At 39.8% G+C, this 19,850-nt stretch overlaps 1 protein-coding gene across 3 annotated transcripts in view; it reads left to right on the forward strand.

Annotated features, from left to right (window-relative positions):
• The window catches only part of EBF1 (EBF transcription factor 1), a 390,645-nt gene that overhangs the window by 349,439 nt on the left and 21,356 nt on the right, over positions 1-19,850 (forward strand). For all 3 annotated transcript variants that reach the window (XM_047091804.1, XM_047091811.1, XM_047091820.1), the window contains exon 11: positions 7,501-7,589. In XM_047091804.1, the coding sequence (XP_046947760.1) occupies positions 7,501-7,589 (89 nt within the window). The remainder of the gene's footprint in view (positions 1-7,500; positions 7,590-19,850) is intronic.

Raw genomic sequence — 19,850 nt, forward strand, 5'->3', positions numbered from 1 at the left:
TTATGTATCTTAACTGCATTCTGTGTTCTCTTTTTCCCAAAGGACAAATCAACCTTTGAGAGCCCAACTCAAACATGACAGAAAACTCAGCTTTTTGGTCATTTGTGGGAAAAGTTTCAAATACGAGGGTGGTCTCCCCCGAGAGGGTTCGTGTTTGTCGATGGCTGAGTCATAAGTGGCCAAGTCAGGCTAAGTGACTTGCTCACCTGTACAAAGTCAGGGGTCTGTGCATAAGGGTTCTTCCTCGGGGCAGGTTTCCATTTCACAGATACTGAGTGACAAAGAAGCCATTTAATGGATTTGCTAGCAGAACTTGTCAATATGTTGCAAATTGGGATTCATTAATATTAAAATAAAGTAGTCATCCTGGAAGAGTAAGTAAAGCACCGAGGCTTTTGTTCTGATTTATACAGTTAGCACTGTCTGTGCCTCAGTTTCTCAAATCCCAATTGGGAGTGATGATTTTTGACATTTATGGCACAGCATATTGAAGGAATCACTGAGATAATGTCTATAAAGCACTTGATATTACTGGGAAAACAGTATTATGTGACCTCAGGGTATGTTTAAAATGACACCTCAACAAGTAATCATTATGATTATTAACATCTATTAAAAGTCTTCAGAGGTCCTTATAACTTAGAGAATAACTGAGGTTCAGGATGTAAAAACTTAAAAATTAGTTGTAACCTGTCTAAGTGTAAATTGGTATACATTTTGTAAAGGATAGTTAGGAAATACATGTATCAAAAGACTTGAAAATGTGCATATTCTTTTATCTAAGAATCTCTCCTATTTTTCAATATAGTACTTCTTACATCAGTGAAAATTTGCAGGGGTTGGGGGGGGAAGCATACACCCCCATTAACAGAGGATTTGTTACATAAATTATGGCCATCTATATAATGCAATATGCCATGACCCCTGGAAAGATTGAGGTGGATATAAATATGTATATAATCTGTATTTATATAAAACAGTATTGCGAAAATGTCTGAAAGCGTGGGTACTAATATAAGTAGTGGTTACATATGAATAGGAGTATCATGGGGTATTGTTTTTTCCTCTTTTTTGTGTTTCTTTTGTATTTTTTATACAATAAGAATGTATTACTTTTCGAGAAACACTAAAGCTGTTTCCATTTTAAAAAAACAAAAGTATGTCGCTCAACTCTTTCTTCCGGCTCTAGATTGCTCTTGCTTGTGGAAGAGTTCTTAATTTCTAAAGGTACATAAGCTCTTTGCATTCCAGCTGACAGCCCTCAGGGTCTTCCAGCTCTTTCTCCAGGAGCCCCAGCACGTCATCATCCTGGGCTTTGATCCGCTTCCCCCGCCCCCCGCCCCCTCACTTTCTCTCTTCAGTTTGTATCTTGTATGTACCCCTGGCCCCACTCTTTGTGGAAAGGACTTAGCCACACAAGCCAACTAGTACCTCTGATTGTACCTTTGGTAGAGAGAGAGAAGTAGTAATTCCTTTGCTTGGTTTTTGAGTCTCAGACTTTTTGCCACACATCGAGAAGTTTGAAAACTACAAATAAGAAGTCAGGGCGTGTTCAAACCCAGTTTGGAAATTTTCCTTTGGCTCCTATGTTGGTATATTCTGCCCATGTTGGCTTCATCCTGACACCCTCCTGGTTCAGTTACAGCTTCTGCAGCGCGGTGAGCCTCTTCCCAAACCTCTCCCGAACCTGACTGGCGCCTGAGGCAGGGAACTGGGTTGTAAAAGTATTTCACATTGAAAGCAGGGCTCTGCTTGCAGGGGATTTGGTTTTAGGTTTCTTAAAGAGTGTGTCCCTCACTTCCACAGAAGAGAAGACCGAAATATTGTTCATGCGCTAAACATCTAGGAAGATAATGAAATATCTAAGTGACTGGAAATGCAACAGATTTCTTCATTAACCATATTTCTGGCTCTTGTTTAGGTTTCTGGTTGATTTTTCGGTTTATATATTTTAAAGTCAGTCTTCAAGATAGGTTTGTGAAGATAACTTGCTGTTTTATTGTTTACCTCTAGTTGTTAATTTAGTGACTGAGGGAAAAATGGGGCCATTATGGAACAAAAAGGCTCGCCTAACACATATGTAATAACTCTCATGCCCAGAATGGATCTGCCTTGAAGGGAAATGCTCTGCTGTTACTCCTTTAGTTCAAATATAGAGTAGTCACCAGGGAAGCTCGGAGACCCAGGTGCTGGCTTTATCATTGCCTGTGCTATGAGGTTTTATTTATTACTTGGCATAGAGTCTAGATATTTGTTTGGACATTAAATGGCAATAGAATATAAATATTACCTTCCTAATATCTGCATTTCTTTTTATTTCCAGTCAAAATGACATCATGTCACACAACCATTAAAAAAAGGAAATTAAAACCCCAGAAATATGTTAAAGCGCTGCAGCGAGTCTCTGAGCTATAAAAGCAGGGGAACTCTGCGCTAACATTGGAATGGCACCGAAAGAGCTTTTCCTGTGCTGTTTGGGAACACAGCTCTCCAGCCCCTCATTTCCATTGTTTCCAGGAATTAAGTATTCGAGAAGTTCAGAAGGACAGAGGAGTGATTTCTCTAAAAAGAAACTCTGAAAAGAGAAAAGTCAGTTTTCATAACTGAGAATGCATCCTTCCTGACTATAAAATTTTAATTTGCAAATAAATCCCCTTAGAGAGAATTTCCTTACTTGATGTGTGTGAAGTGGATTTAAAAAAAGACTAAAGGCATGAAAAGGCCACAAATGGCATTTAGTTACAATTTACTCATTACAGATGTTTTGAATGGATTTTGTAATTTTTTTTTTTTGAGAGAGAGCATGTGCACGTGTGCACATCAGTGGGAGAGGAGGCAGAGGGAGAAAGGGAGAGAGAGAGAAGAGAAAGAGAGAGAGAGAGAGAGGGAACCCCAAGCAGACTCCCTGCTGAGTGCAGAGCCCAACACAGGGCTCAGTCCCAGGACCCTGGGATCATGACCTGAGCCAAAATCAAGAGATGGATGTTCACCTGAGTCACCCAGGTGCCCCTGGATTTTGTAATCTTGTCATTAGTATTGGTGCATAAAATCTAATTGCATTATTTTAAATGTTCTTTGCATATAGCATTTCATGCTGCATGAACACTTGGACACTGTAAATAATAGTTTTGTATTATCAGAGCTGTTCTGTCTTGACCAGGACCTCAGTTGAAGCCCAAAGAAGGGCTCTGCTTAGATTGGTTCTGCATAGAAAGTTACTGATTTCCTCTGGGGGAGTTTGAGATTGTGAGACCGGGGAAAGCCAGCCCCCACAGCCATTTATAAACAGTTCCAACACAAGGCCAGATGTAGGGGTTTGATTTTTTTTTTTAACTATTTAATTAACTTTTACTCTTTGGAAAGTAATGACTTTGATGCCCCTGAAATGCCGACCAGTTCATCAGTCTTTTGGGGCTGGATGACATATTTCTTTCAGAAAGTTTGTTTTTTAAGGGCTTTTGGTTTTGTGACACAAAACAGTTAATTCCTACAAATGCCATCTGGATGCATGGTGGGCACTAAAAATGATGATTGAGTCAATGGAGAATTTCCTATAATGTGGAATTTTTCAGATGCCTACATTGTTCCCATCCTACTGTGATGATTTAAAAATTGGGGCTTTTTCAATTTGGGATTACAGGTTTTTCTAGACCTCTGAGCCTCCCTTATTCTGCTACTGTCCCTGCCTGGTTTCAGATGACACCCTCCGAAGCCCTTTTCAGAGAAATGGACTAGGTATTTGGAAGCGGAGTCACAAAATGCTCTCTCATCCTTGCCTTTCTGTTGCCATTTATAGCTTCATCTGTTTTTCTTTTTTCAACCTAAGATGCTCATGCTTCTTTATTTGTGGTTAATTATGCCCAATTAAGTTTTTCTTTCTTTCTCTACTAGATTCTCAGGATTGTCCTAAGTTTTAGGGGGAAAATTGATTAGTCCCGTTTCTACTGGTGCCCCCTGAGCCCTGTGCTTGAATACAATGAGGTCACTTTGTTGAAGGATTAACTTTATATTACATTCTTGCAGAGTAGACGTATGTCCCTAAGGTACGACTACCCCCACTGATGAAATAAATATACCATTCTTTATGATTCCTCCTCGTTACCCTCTCTGTTGATTTTCAGAGAGTTTATGAATAGTCACATATTTATACAACTGGCCAAAAGTATACTACTTATTTTTCTTATAGTCTGTAATAACCTATGCAAGGTTATTAAAGGGTATACAGACCCCTTTTAAGGCATAGTTTCTTATGTCATTACTTTATACAAGGAGGTCACATTCCATCTCGGCAACAATCTCTTGCTCTTAACCTTTTTCTCTGATTATAAAAGTAATATATGTTCATTGTGGAAAATTCAGAGAATGTACAGCACAAAGAGAAGGAAGAAAAGCACTTTAAGACCCACTTTTTGGAAATAACTACTGTTAAGCAGTTTATATATAGACATATTTTCTTTATTCTATGTATGTTCATTTTTTAAAAAGTAACCATATTGTATATATGCTCCTGTAATCTGCTTGTTAACCTAGCCGTATATTATTTGTCAGTAAATAATTTTTTTTCCCCGTAGCATTGCTTTTGAGGACTGCATCATATTCCATCCCATGGGTATGCCATGATTTTACCATCCTCCTCCCTAGCCACTTAATCTGTTTTTAGGGGGTTTGGCTTTGTTTTGTTTTAAGTAACAATCTTTATCAGATGACCCTTCTCATTCAGTAATCCTTTTTTTATTTTTCTCTAGTCAATGCAATGAGAGAACTCATCAGGCACATTTGAATTTAAGACAATGAGCTTTGTCTTGCATATTTTTAATGCTGTCTTTGTCTATAGCACTGGACCACACCTTGTAATGGTCTATACCTAAATTAAGGGCAGGTTAATATATTGAAACATGTGAGTGTAGAGCAAGTCATAAAGGCATGGGAAATAAATTAAAAGCCTTTATCTAACTATCTGAAATACATCCCTTCACATAGTATACTTCCATAGAGTAGATGCTTATTTCCCTTGAATAATGAGTTTAATATATCTTAATTACGTTTTGTGGCAGCAGAATGACTTCTCCTCAGCTCTTTAGCTGTTAGTTCCATATGATATTTGAATTGGCTCTTTTAACTGCAGATACTAAGTGTTGGTCATTCTGCTGTGAGTTGGCTGTATGGACAGAGAAACACATCCTCCCCTCATAATGTCAGACATTCATTCATTTAACAATCACCCGTTTCTTGACACGGTAGGAATCAATTCATTATGCAAACAACTGCAGGAACAGATCAACAATTCAAGTTTTATTGGTGGCTTAGCCTGAAAAACAAAAACAAGAATTAGAATTCAGATATTAAAATGATACACTTAATTGTTTAAAGCTATTTTTATGGTTAAACATCTTGGATGGCAATTAGTAATATGGGTGGAGGATGGATGTGACATATATCTTAAACCTAGGTGCTCATTCCTGTCCCTCTCATGCATTTCTTGATTAAATACCATGGGTTTTACGAGTAACAGCTTCCCTGCATGAAGAGTTCTATGGCTTTTTCCTCTACATGTCTAATTTGAAAAAAGAATTCTTCTCAAGGGTTTAGAAAGTAATTCATAAAATGGGAGGAATAATAAATATTGTGCCTTAACTCATATACTAGTATAGATAGAAAGATTTGGTACACCTGGGTATAATTTTAGTTAATTTCCACAAGAGACGGGTTGAAAGTTTACTGTTTGGAAGCTGGGGAAAGGGGGAGAAGATGGCTAAATCTCATATTTGTAAAAATGATTACATTGTCTTAAATGAAAATGCTACTCTATTAACAACTTCAATAAGCATTGCATTTGGGAAAATCTTTTCAATAAAAAGTTACCTGAAGTTCACTCCAACTTAAAATATACAAGTGAGGAAAAAGTACTTACTCTGATTTATGTGTCTTTTGGAGGTGTAATTATTGGCTTTTTACTCACCTATGTAAAACAATGTACTTTTGTAAATGGATTTCTGGCCACTTTACGCAGCTTTTTTTTTTTTTTTTTTGCCTTTTTTTTTTTTTTTTGCCTTTTTTTTTTCCCCCTACATAAAAAGTAAGCACTGTCAATCAAGGAATTTTAAGGTTTATTTCCTCTTTAGAAATGATTGATAGCCTTTTAGATTTACAAGTTGACAAGTTAAAGGGTTCTATTGGTATAATTATGTACTAAATTCACAGTCTTTCAATTTAAATGTCCTTTTAAAACCACAAGATTATCATACCTGTATTTTGAAAAGTGGGCCAGTCAGTTTGGGTTGGTATACAAATTGCTTCCATTAGCCTTGGGACCTATTTGAATTTAATACAGTTTTTTAAAGTTAGTAGTAGTATGAATCTTACTTTTGAAATTTAGGTTAATGGAAATGCATTTTAAGTAAAGCATGTGGCAACTTGTTTTCTAATGTATAGCTAAATGTCAGAACTACAAAGACTGTCTTTTTACTCGGTGTGGGAGAAAATATGTGGTTGAAAACGTTAGTTACACTAAAAAAGAAAAGAAGAAAAACACCCACCCTCCCACCCACCCATTACTTAGAGGATACGGGGGATGTGGGTAGAGGACTGAGCTGCCATCTTTTCCTGGTCAGGTGAGGAAGGCTGAAGATATTTCATACCTTGAGAAGGAATTTTGAAAATTATAGACCAGAGTCTACTTCGTACCACACTTAATTTAAGGAGGCTTTGAAGAGAGTGTAGACAATATGAGTACAATAAGGCCCATTGTCTCCAAATATTATTATAGGTTTGTTCTTCTTTTAGTCTTTTTAAGAATTTTTCTTGGAGACCCATATATATGCTCTATGCTAGTGCTCCACAGAGGCTAGTCTTTTTCCTGAAATAATACTGATGTTAGTGAATGAGTCTGTCATTTTAGATGTGAGGGTGTTGTATCGAGGACATTTTCAACACCTATCACCTTGCAGACTCTATCAAGTATAGACTAGGTTTTCTATGCTGAGAAGATCTCATCTCCCTGCCCCTCACCACGTTCTTGCAGGCTTAATCACCACAGAGGCATTGACTTGTGGGGTGTGCTGAGATCTACTACAGATTTTTCAGTTAAGCAAGTACTTGCAATTCTGCTGTTTATAATGTGTGGATACCTTCAGACAAGCCCTTGAGTATTTATTTTGCCCTGAGCTTTTAGCTAGTGGATCCTAAAACTTCATATCAAATACCATTTTACTTTCTATTTTTGATTATGTAAGCAATATAGAATTTGGCCAGAAGAGCTGAGTTCAGGAGTTGTTACTAAGGTTCCTACCAATGTTCTTTTGAGTGAGTCCCTGCCTACGATGGTAAATAGCAGAAGTAGACAGTGAAAATGTTCAGCAAGGGGATTGTGCATCTGATCATCTCGTGATGTAATTCAAAAGTATAAATTAATTTCTGACTTCTAGTTGTTTCCATGCCATCAGTGTTAGTTTCTGTTTTATTTAATGAAATTGTTCTAATCCTGTGACTTCTTCCTTGCAGCGCTCAATGAACCCACCATCGATTATGGTTTCCAGAGGTTACAGAAGGTCATTCCTCGGCACCCTGGCGACCCCGAGCGTTTGCCAAAGGTCAGGATTCTTCTTTTTGGGGTTACAGTCTCTGTAACTTGACTTGAGCTTAGGTGATTAGCAGAAAACTTTGCTATTGATGAAATTAGCTCATAGGTGAACAACGCAACATTTTTGTCTTTTGTGTGTTTGGTACTATAAGGTAAACAATAATAAAAGTAGCAAGCATTTATGTGCCAGGTAGTGTTATTCTTATTTTTACATATATTATGTCATTTCTTCCTTTCAAAAACCCTCTGAGTTGGTATTTTTATTTTAGAGAAGAAAATAAGCAAGGAGAGGTTAAATTATTTGCCCAAGGTCAGAAACATGTAAATTGCTAAACCGAGATTCAAATCTATACAACCTGGCTCCAAAGTCCAGGTTATTAATCATTGCATCATATCAATTCTTAAGAGGAAAGAGAACACTGGCTTTCTACCTATGTAAGGATTTATACCTATCCCTAATGCAGCTAGAACTCAAAAGAAACATATTGGTAGATCTTGCAACTGGACAAATAAGACAGAGCCTTTTACCTCCAGAGGCATCCTACCTAATTGGAAATAAGATATAAAAGTGTGAGAAATTAAACAAAAATTCAAGAGTAGTATATGTCATGCAGCAATACACTGAGATTGCCAATACAGAAAGTAGGAAATTCACATATTGACTTCTATTCTGTACCTGTTGTCAATAGTGGGGGTATTCTCATCTCTGTACCTGAGGAACACGGGCCTTATGTCACAGAGATCGCTATACACAACTAGTCACTAGAGGAAGTAATAGATACATTTAACCAAAGTGCATCCAAAGTCCTGTGAGGACTCTGAATAGAGAACAATTAAATAAGTTCAAAATACAGAATTAGTGGAACTACCATTCACCATTTACTGACAGCAAAATAAAGTTTAATTTATTACACAAATGGAAACTATTATAAATTCAATGAGTAGATGAGAGGTGCTCTCCTTGCTGGAATAAGGCTGGAGATAGGTCACTTCTGAGTCTGTTTTGCCTCATAAAACACTTACAAAAATGAAGTTGGCGTCCTTCTTAGCTCAACAAACTTCTTCGGGGGATTGGCTTACTGTCAGATCCTACCTGTGTGGCTGGTACCCTGTCAGAACAGAGCTTGCCCAGGAGAAAAGTGCCCCCCCCCAAATTGTTGCATAAATGAGAGGAGCCAGTAGAGGAGAGGAGGGACACTACCTGACTGAAGAGAGGAAGAACTGTGACCAGCAAGAATGGGAGTTCTCTACCTAGACCTGGGGGAAGAAGCACACAGCCTCAGTCTCTAGCTCTGGCTTCCGGGAACAGCCTTGCTTCCGCCCAGTGTTGTGGACCTTACTGAAAGTGTTTCACCTCAGGAGGAAACCATATGGTATGTCAGACTGTTCATATCCTTGTCTTTGAAACAGGCCTCCATCATACACATCCTTCTCTTTCACCTGACTTAGTGAACGGCAGTCTCCGTCTGTAGTATAGATATGCCTCGGAGAGATTTACTTTCAAGGCCCTCTGTCTAGCAAGAACCTAGCTCCCATGCATTTCCTGTGGGATTATAATTGGTAATTTTATACCACAATGATATAAATGATGTGTGTCCACCCAGTGGTCAGTGCCTGAGGTGTCTCAGTGGTAGAAAGAAGACATGGGCACAATGACAGACTTGTCTTAATTTTTCCTTTTGGGGACGGTCTTCACTTTACACGTGGCATTTGATGTCTCTAGAGTCTGCTGAAGGACCTGGAGAGTCCGATTGGCAGGGGTAGAACTCGGAGCAAGGACATTTCCTAGCTATGAAGCAGGGGTCAAAATTCTTGTTTCCCCCCCCCCCAACTTCTTTGCCTCTGTGCCTCAGTTTCCTTCTCTATCAAATGGAAATGGTAATATTTTCCACTTTTTCTGATAGTTATTTCAACCAGTTATTTAGCACTCAACAAAAGGTAGCTATGATTATCTGCAGGTGAGTAAGAGTGGGATTGTTGCTTCTTAGGGCTCTTCCATCCAATCTCTGCAGAGCAGGAAATCTTAATCCTGGTGGCAGTTGAATGTATGATTCATCTTCTGTGCCTCAGTTTCTTCATCTATAAAGTGGGGACAATAATCGCGCTGACTTCCCGGGGATCACGTAAGGACAAAAAGAAGTAATCCTGTGGATGCACTCTAGCACAGCTATCTGGCTCACAGTGGCTTCTCTGTAAATATTTATTGAAAAACGGAAGATAAATCTGATTTAATGGTTGAGGTCTAAAGAAGCCAGGAGGTACTTTTCTTATTCATAATGAAATAGAGAAATAGGCATATAGGGCTTATTTTTGTGTACTTTTAAAACCATTTTTACAGTTGCACATCACATTCAGAAATGTTGAACAAATAGCACAGGCACGTGTCACTGCATCCCCGGTGGCCTGATGGTGAAGTTCCCAGCCCTCTTTTCCTGGGTTTGGGAGGAGTAATCAGGACACAATGGATTTGTGTGCTGAGGAAACACTCCGCAGCCTGCATCTAGCCACTTGACTGCTCAAGGGCTCTGGCCGGAGCCGCCCCAGGAAGTTCTCTGTGTGACTCAGACCAGAGTGGCTGTCCTCCTGGCTCTGAATGTTAAGGTGGAGGGAGAGTTCAAGAGCAGGGTCAGGAAGTGGTGGATGGAGCCAGCTCGAGGTATTCCTGTGGACTTGGGAGATTTATACTCAGGCTGTCCATTGTTAGGGGGATAAAAACGGGCTCCGCCTTTCTTAGAATCATGGTCAGTGTTTGTCAAACAGGAGTGTTTCAGTGAGCCATGGACCACACACCTTAAAAAACAAACTGCACTTTATTAAACCCATGTGTTTGTGAATAGACAAAGCTAGATTCATACAACCACCCACATATTCTGTCAAATGAAACTGCTCCAAAGACCAAGCAGACAGCTTTCCGTAATAATATGCCTTTGTATACTGGCTTGTGCTTTTTCAAAGAACTTGTACATGTTTTGTTTTATTGGAGCCCCTCTTATGAGAGAAGTCGGGAAAATAGACATCATTCCCATTTACCAAATGAGAAAACAGGAGCAAGATGAACCCTTCTCTGTCAACTATTTTGTTCCTGAAAGTCACCATTAGTGATAGTGGCTGTACGCACACATTTAAAACAGTATAAGTATCCTAAGTCCAGGTGTTATTTGGTTTCCTTTTCCAGATGCCCAGGGAGAAAGGTGGACTAAGATTTTAAATGGAACCGTTCTGTTCTGTTTCATACAAACTTGCCTCCCTCTCTGGATCCTGGCAGGAGGGAGAAGAACACGTGATGGACTTTGGGGTGAAGGTTGACTCTTCATGTAATGTGGCGGTGAGGGGATGGGGACTGTGGCCAGTCAGAGACCGTGAGATGCAGGCATTTATGACGCAATCCAGAAGCACTGAACAAGGAGTTCTCTCTGTTTTGAAGGCCAGCGGTGTCTCCACCCTCTTTCAGTGTATTAGTTGTCTTCCTGAGTGGGCAGTGAGCATTAGCACAGAGGCGTGGAGAGTGGACCAAACCTCACCGGCATTCTGTGTGTTGCCAGTGAGTCCCAGGGAGCACGTAGTGTCACTTCATGCCCAAGGTGTGCCGGGCACTGCTCTATCAAGGTGTTCAAAGAGCACAGAGGCCGAGAGAGTGAGCTCTCAGCTCAGACAGATATGGAGTTGGCAAACCAGATCCACTGCTCTGTGCAGTGACTCAGCCTTTCCAGCCTGTTTTCTCTTCCTCAACGCATGGTTGCTGTTGGGCATTGGTGAGATAATTTAGGCGAGGAGGCCTCTCTGGTATCTAGCAAGACTCCAGTATGCAGAGGCCACAGGCCCTGCAAGGCAGGGACTCCCCACTCCACAGGAGCCAGAGGCCCAGAGGGCTGGCGACTTGCCCGACTCCACAGCTAACAAGTGGGAAGACTAAAATTCGAGTCCTTCGGCTTGACTGCCTCACTGTCACCATTGCATCATATTCCCGCTTTTCCTTTGGATCTGGAAACCCAAATAATTCTGTCTTGAGGTGATTAGCTCCGGTCTCCTATTCCTCGCCTACACCTCTCCTCCATCCTACTTAAACTCTTGCCAGCTTTCTCGCATCATCCCACTGAAGGGGGTTGGCATGGGGACCTCCGTGGGGCAAAAGTTTCTCTACCAGAGCCAGTCCTTCTTTTAGAGAAAATAAAGCAGTTTGAGAAAAGTAACAAAGGCAGCATTTGTGTATTTTGCTTTATGGAGCTGAAAATATCTGGTAAATTGATCCAGTGGGAGTAATAAATACACATTACTTTATCTTGTTCTTCATGTCCTATACCCCTGAGCCTTGATAGAACAACACCACTTAATAGACTTAAAAAAGAGTAATTACACTCATTGGTTGTGTGATTTTTCAGCCCTCCCAGCCCTGCCTGACCTTCTAATTTAGCTCACCGTGTCTAACTAATGCATTTATATTCATCTTTTATGAAGCATGTATAGTACAGAATTGACTTTAGAGCTTTTTTCAAGCTGTCCTCCCAGGTCTCCAATCTGGTTAGTAGTAAGGAGAGTGGGAACCATCCATCTCTATACTGTTCACATGTATAGATAACGCATACACAGGGCTCATGGCATTTTTTTATTTTTTATGAAACATAATAAAAAGTATTTATTACATTTTTACTTTAAAGCTTTTATACATTCTAGCATTATTTACAGCTAAACATGCAGGCAAAAGATGCGAGTGTTTTTAAAATGATTACTGTTAATGTTTCTGCTTGTCAGAAGTGCTTAAATTTTCCTGCACTTTGTCTAAAAACTTAGTACTGTTGCCTTTTAAGAACAACACATTTAAAAGATCTTGCAAGTCAGATTTGCAAACACTGCTGACAGTTTGTGATGAATGATATTGCAAAATTTGCAAGATGTTTGTCATTTTGCACAGCTGACATATTAAGGAGCAGATTAAGAAATGCAAAACCCCTATGGAAAACAACTATCCCAAACAAAAACCAAAACAAACCTCAAGCAAACCTTGAACCCAGAGAACACACACACCAGAATCTCTCACCCGGGTTTTCTCTCCCAACTTCCCACTCAGCCAGTGGAACCCAATTGTTCTCAGTGCATTTTCTCTCACCATATGGTCTCCTCATTACCATACACTAAGAGTCCATATGGGAAACTTGTGAAATGAACTGTATTCATTTTAACTGCCAGATGAGCAGCCTTTTGCTTTGCAAGCTTAGCTTAAGTCATCTGCTGTCTTCATGTTGTTATGGCAACACGGCACCAATAAAAAATTCTAATCTACTGTAAGTGATCACAGTATTTTAAGTGCTTGCCTATAACTGCCCTCAAAGAGGAGGAGGGAAGAAGGGTTATATTCTTCCAAAGAGCAAAGGGTTGTTCTTCATTCCAGCAGGTGTCACCAAAGAAGCTGGTGAGATGGGTAGAGGTGCCACCGTGCCCATGTAGGGTAGTAGACATGGATCGTAAGGGATGTGGATTGCAGAGGGATGGATGGTAGTGAGGATGGACTGTAGACCCTTTGGGAGGGTCGAGACAAGAAGAAACACTGAAAGTCAAAAACCACAGTTCTTCCAGCAGACATGTTACTCTGCTGGTGCCGTGCAGCCTGCCACAAATAAAACTCTAGATTCTAAACTACACAGGCAACAGATCCTTTTGGTAGCTTCTCCTTCACTGGCATGCGAAAAAATCTCAGCCTCCACGAGTCTGCTCTTCCTGTACATGGGAATTAGTCATTTCCAACACTGTGCTAATTAAGAGCACCTTAAAGTAATGGAAGTAGGCAGCAACATCCTTAAATATAAATCATTTTCACCTCCGTGGGCCACATGATATGTTGCATCTCTGTCGCTCTATCTGTATTGAAAGTGAATGTTTATAGTCTCAGTTCATCAGTTCACATTAGCCTCATGCTGAATATTTAAACACAGAACAATTTGAACACACCATGAAGGAAGACAGTGACTGCACTTTCATTTGGAACAGCAAGGGCTCATCTAATAATAATTTAGTAAATCAGCCATTTAGTGGCTCGGTTGTGCACTGCATTGTGCCAAGTATTATTCAGTTCAACTGTACACTTGCAGAATTGAAATTCAGACTCTCGTCACAGGCACTGTTTTTGCTCAATGGAGAGACGAGACCCAAAATCACCCTCCCTAAAGAGTGTTAGTGTTTAGTGATTTATCATAAATACAGAGCTGGGGCAAAATGAAACCAGAGTCGACTGTATACAATGTATTCTAATTATGCTGTTATTGTTTTAGTCTTTATGCAAAGACTATCAGTGATTCAAAACCTGCAGTTGCATCAGTGAAAATACAAATAAGAAATCTTTGCATAGCCACATTGCCTGTTAGCAGAAAAGGGGGATGAGTAAGGGTTTCAGAAAACGATAAAGAAAAACCTTCCATTTTTGTCTTCCGTACCGTGACGCTAGCCACTCTCTCAACTTATTCATTCGTTTATTTTTGTAATTTGAGGAAACTCTATTAACATTATATCCAGGAACCCAAATGACTCTACTCAAACAAAAATACAGAAACAAAAAGCAAATCATATGGTATATTGAACTCTTAGGAAAAGCACAGTTGAGTTTGAATACAAGAAGCATTTTGTCTCTGCATTCTCTTGTTAAACACACAAACTATGGAATGCATACCTTTTCTTCCTCTCTCCCCTTTATCTGCCAGAAACCTTGCGGGCAAATCCCACAACCTGTTTTGACAATGCGCTCAATTTAGAGGCTTGGTGTCCCCTCTACTTTTGCTTGTTTTAGTAGGGGAGTTTAGCTTGATCTATGCACACCTGAAATTGAATATAGAATCGTGTATGTGGTTATGAGTATGCAATTTTTTAAATGTTTATTTATTTTGAGAGAGAGAGAGAGAGAGAGGGAGGAAGAGGGAGGGAGAGAGAGCAGGGGCAGGGGCAGAGAGAGAGGGAGAGAGAATACCAAGCAGGATCCACACCGTCAGTGCAGAGCCCGGCTCGGGGCTCGATCTCACGAACCATGAGATCATGACCTGAGCTGAAATCAAGGGTCTGACACTTAACTGACTGAACCACCCAGGTACCCCAATGAGTATGTATTTTTTGAGGGGAGGAAGATTATAGCTTCATTTAAAAGGCCCATGATGGGGCGCCTGGGTGGCGCAGTCGGTTAAGCGTCCGACTTCAGCCAGGTCACGATCTCGCGGTCCGTGAGTTCGAGCCCCGCGTCGGGCTCTGGGCTGATGGCTCAGAGCCTGGAGCCTGTTTCCGATTCTGTGTCTCCCTCTCTCTCTGCCCCTCCCCAATTCATGCTCTGTCTCTCTCTGTCCCAAAAATAAATAAAAACGTTGAAAAAAAAAATTAAAAAAAAAAAAATAAATAAAAGGCCCATGATCCTCACAAAGAGCTATAATTTTCCCTTCTTTATTTTGTCTTTAACTGACTTATTTTTCGGTTAAGTTATTCCACTTGTCATTATTATATCAGGCCCATTTCGGAGATGGGACAACTGAGGCTCAGAGAGGCCAAGTAATCTGCTTAAGCTTATGCAGCTGGTAAACGGAGTTTTCTATCTCACCAGACTTCCTCACTGTTAATCTGTTCAGAATCTTTCACTGCTATTCAAATAGGACTGCATCTCAAACAGCACTCAAGGCACATAATGCACATATATGAATGCATATAATTTGCCAAAGTTCTCTGGAAAATAAGTGAAGATTATCAATATTATGGCTGGCTATTGCTCAACAAAGCACCAAGTGCTGGCATTAACACTGCTCTACAGATGAGGAAACAGAGACATGCATTTACAATGCTAGTAAGTGCCAGAGCACGGATTTGAGCCAACTATATTGAAGTCCAGAGCTAGTATCCCTAAGCTCTGACTCCTAGAATTAAGAAAAAGGAATTTGAAGAAAAAAGGCAATTTTGCAAACCAATGCTAAAAAAATCCTCAAGGTTGGCTAGGGATGGGGGTGGGGGGGGGCGGTAGAGGAAGAGGGCAATGGTAGTATGGACTGAGGTTAGCTCACAAAGGGCCAAGCCAAGCAAAAGTGGCAACGTGAATGAAAAACATGCACACAGAAACACCGGAGATAATTCTTTTTCTCTTTAGCAGTAGAGTCATTGTCATAGGGACTTGTAATGTCAGTTATTCCAATAGCTGGATTCTGGAACGGAACCTCTTGCAAGTTCTTTTTTAGCACTGAGCTCTTGATGAGGGTAACTGTGTTTATCCTACTTCGTATCACATCCACTGGGCAGAGGAATCAATGTAATTACTCATTAGTTCAGGGAGAAGTCACAGGAGGAGCAAGGGCTAACTCCTGTTTCCCCCTTACAGTCCAAAATCCTCCTCTTGGACTGAAGCCCTGAGAAAGAGACACTAGGAGGTAGGTCTTCAACCTTGCTCACTATTTTCAGCCTTGAGTTACACTTCAATTAAGCATCAGAGTAATAAGAACTGAGCCCCAGCAGTCTCAAGGCAGTGGATTTTAATTGCAGTTATACTCAGGACCATCTGTAAAGCCTTGAGAATTTACAGTTATCATTCGTCTAGAGGTACATATAATAACCAGTGATGTTGGACAATTTAAGAAGCAAAGCAAACTGTATTTTTGCCTCCCTTAGATATCCTTAAAGTACAACATAGTTCCAACATGCATATATCACTTACTCAAGTTTAACTATACGTACTTGTCCAAATATATAAATATACACATCTGTATACACTCACACCAAACACATACATACACATACATAGGTATGACAGTAAATTTCTCTGTTTACTCAGTGGTCCTTTTGACTTTCAAACTAGATATTTATTCTGCTTTGCCCTAGGGGAAAGGGAAGCCACAACCCAAAGACAAAGAGAAACAGAAGTAGTTAATTTTCGGCTTTTGTGTTTCTAAGAGGCCAGGCCTTGGCGACTTAAAAGATTTTCAAGGGTAATTTTGACTCTAGGCAGTTTTTGTTTCATGTGCTGACTTTACAACCCACCCCTGAAAAAGGCACCTCTGTCCATAGCCTTCTCTTTAAGCAGAGACTTTTATCCTGATCAGAAAGTCGATTTCCAAGGCCACTCAGCAGGACCTAACCCAGAGCGTCGGTCTTAAACCAGTACAATGAATTGGAATAAGAAGAGCCGGCCAGAGGTTACCAAGTTCAGCTCTGTACCTCCAAGCAGGTCATATTCACAAGGGTGCAGGCACCATTTTTCACTGTATTTGTGGCGGGAAGCACCCCAGGCTCCCATTCACCAATTACCATGACACCATTTAGAAGAGAATGCCAGGAGACCAAAAAGAGGGGGAAAAGCCATTGTCATAACTCTTCTCAGGAATACCTGGTTTCACAATTTATACTTAACTGCTGACACTTGAAAAGTCGAACATTTTGGTAAAATGAATCAAGCTGTAATGTTTCTTTTATGAGATCCCCTTGCAGGAAAGGGAGGTTTGGCACCTTGTGGAGACCAAGCTTAGTTATCCATCATAGTAGTCAGCTGTCCTAGCCAGCTTCTCAGAGGTCACGCGATCGAACCAACAGCTCTTACAACTATATTATTGCTTACGGAACAGTAATTGAGGCACCAGATAAAAATTACCTGGTCTAATAGGCAGCGAACAATTTTCACTCAATAAAATTATAAGCCAAATCATTCATTTCATAACACTCTGGCTAATTTATTTGTTGACCTTTTATTATCCATAGCTCTTCAGTGGTATTAACTGCAACTCAGACAAAATCTCTTGTTCATTTCACTTTCATTGATTTTTTTTTTCCATTGAGGCAATAACGGCTGCTTGAAAACAGCCTTTTTCTTTCCACTGTAAAAGTCAATCATGTAAGTTAGTATGTCTTACGTTGGTATAGCTGCCTTAGCTTACAACCCACTTTAATTTCATGTGATTCAGAAGTCTTCTATACCATGTTTGCAACAAAGGCAAAGCTTTCTGCTGTGCCTCTAGCCACATGGCATGATGATACATAATAATATGTTTGAGAAGGAAGAGTGCTCTCATTTAATCTGAACATAAAATCAACTTTAAAATTAGAGAAGGTTCAGAAATCCCCCCACATTTTCTTTAGACTGGGCTAGAAGGACTTCGATGCCTCTTGTATTAATAGCAGTAGACCCTTTCAGATTATTTAATTCCTTTGTTGTGGAAATTTCTGCAGATTTTAATTGTGGCTTGAATTTATTTTTCTTTAAAGAATATGGGCAATGTGCATGTGCTAGAACATTCAGTAAGCTTCAGCTGAAGCTTCTTATATAATAAAATACCATGAAGTCTTTAGAATGCAAGGTTGTAAAATATAATTGTTACACATTTGGCATTTTATGCCTCCCTAGAAATAACCACTTGCTACCTACACCTCATCTATGCTCCTCCTTTCCATTTCAATTTACTCTAAAGTGGTCCTTAGCCATAATGAGAATGCCCCTTTCAACAGAGACATGTTTAATTATATCGATGCTAGATGTAAGTGACTCTTCTCAGTCATAGGGCTTCTGAGTAAAGAGTGCTTAAAGTGTGGCACAAAAGGTTTCTAATGCTCTGTGGTAAGCTCTATTTTGAGTTCATATTACCAGAAAAATGAAAAATTTGAGGAATGTCTCAGAGGATCGGAAACTAAACAGGGCTCAAGTATTATTTTGGTTTGTTTTACTCCTTCCCTCGCTGCCCTCATTATATGATTTTTTAGAATGCAAAGTCTACCATTGTGGAATTTTCCATTTGGCTGAATAAACACGAAGGAAGTTGGGATCTAAAACTACCCTCCACAGAAATTACCTCTCAATACAACTAGTATTTATTGTTTTGTACATCCAGCTCTGCAGGAAATGGGCTGTGAGAAACTTCCAATCAATTTTTCAGTTTTCAGGTGTTCCAATCAGCAGTGTCGCCCAGACTTTCAGAAGGAAATGGGGAAAGAGCTAGAACTTAGAGGCTCGTGAGCTGAGTACACTGTTCAAAATCTGGACCTATTGGTAAACTCTACAGTGAGAAGGCAAATGAAATTAATGCTGATTGTATTGATAGATGCTTATCGCCTCTAAGCTGGGGTGGGGGAAGCCTCTGCCATTCCACTCCATTTTATGTTGCCGATATTTGGGCCCATTGCATCTTGAATCCCCTGATAAAGCAAAAGAAGATTGGTGATAAATAGGTGTCAGGGAAATGTGCAGTGACAGAAAGGTATTGTATTTCTTTCTCAGGAATCACCCAAGTTCGGCTTGACTTTGTAGGTTAGCTTCTGTTTTCTTCTACATCCTGCAAAACATTTCCCACTTGAGAGAGCATAAAGCCAAGCACAGATTGTCCTCACAATTTTCTGAAGTATCCCGGGCCTTAATTTTCAAAGGGGGTTCCCAGAATCTCAAAATCTGATTCTAAAATTTGAAATTAATGTTGTGTTGGTAAGTGGATATTCCTCTGGCTTTATGAGTTGAAGTATATGCTCTGAGTGAAGGAGAAAGTTCAGGCCACATCCCCTGCTCATCTGGGTTTGAATTACTCAAAACATTGAATTGGATTTATAAAGGGACACCATGTTGGACAATTAGAGAACCTTCCACTTCACCCTGGAAGGCTAGATGTAGACAGTGAATATGAGTTTTTAGCTACATATCTGAGGGCAGACACTGAAGAGAAGATTCACATGGAAGGGGAATAATCCTTAGAGATTTTACCTTCATGAACTCAAAAGAAAGATGAATTAGCCATATCTGCATATCAGACATGATGTGCCTGGTTCCTAAGACTGTGCAAATACCTAAGTATTTCTAAGGGTGTAAGAGAACAGTTAATAAAATGCTGATGTATATCAAGACCAACCTCATGTTGCTAACAGTCTATAACTTGAGATAATGTCTGTACCCAACATGATTCATTATATTAATCACAAAATTAAAATGTAAGCACAAGCCAGCAGGAGTAAAAGAGCAAATTCATAAAAGAAAAAAAAAGTGGCATAAAAACCCCCCACAGTGATCAAGACTTGACCTTGGGGAATTTATATATTGGATTAAGAGGTCTGGAGCCAAATAGAACACCAAATTTAAGTCTTGTGCTTTTATAAACCATGCCAAATGTATGCCCTTGTCATTTCATCATATAAATTAAGCATGTGCTTTTAAACACCAGTAACTATCTTAGAATAAACTTTTCAACGAGACTTTCTCAAGGCCTGTGTTTTGCTGAACATTGTGCTAGGGGCTTGGAGAAGATGATTAGATATTCATGGCCTCAAAGGGCCTACAGTCTAGTTGTGGATA

The sequence above is a fragment of the Lynx rufus genome, unplaced genomic scaffold, assembly GCF_022079265.1.
Source record: "Lynx rufus isolate CCGP_SWC_20201006 ecotype Redwood Valley unplaced genomic scaffold, mLynRuf1.p SCAF_1, whole genome shotgun sequence".
Classification (NCBI taxonomy): domain Eukaryota; kingdom Metazoa; phylum Chordata; class Mammalia; order Carnivora; family Felidae; genus Lynx; species Lynx rufus.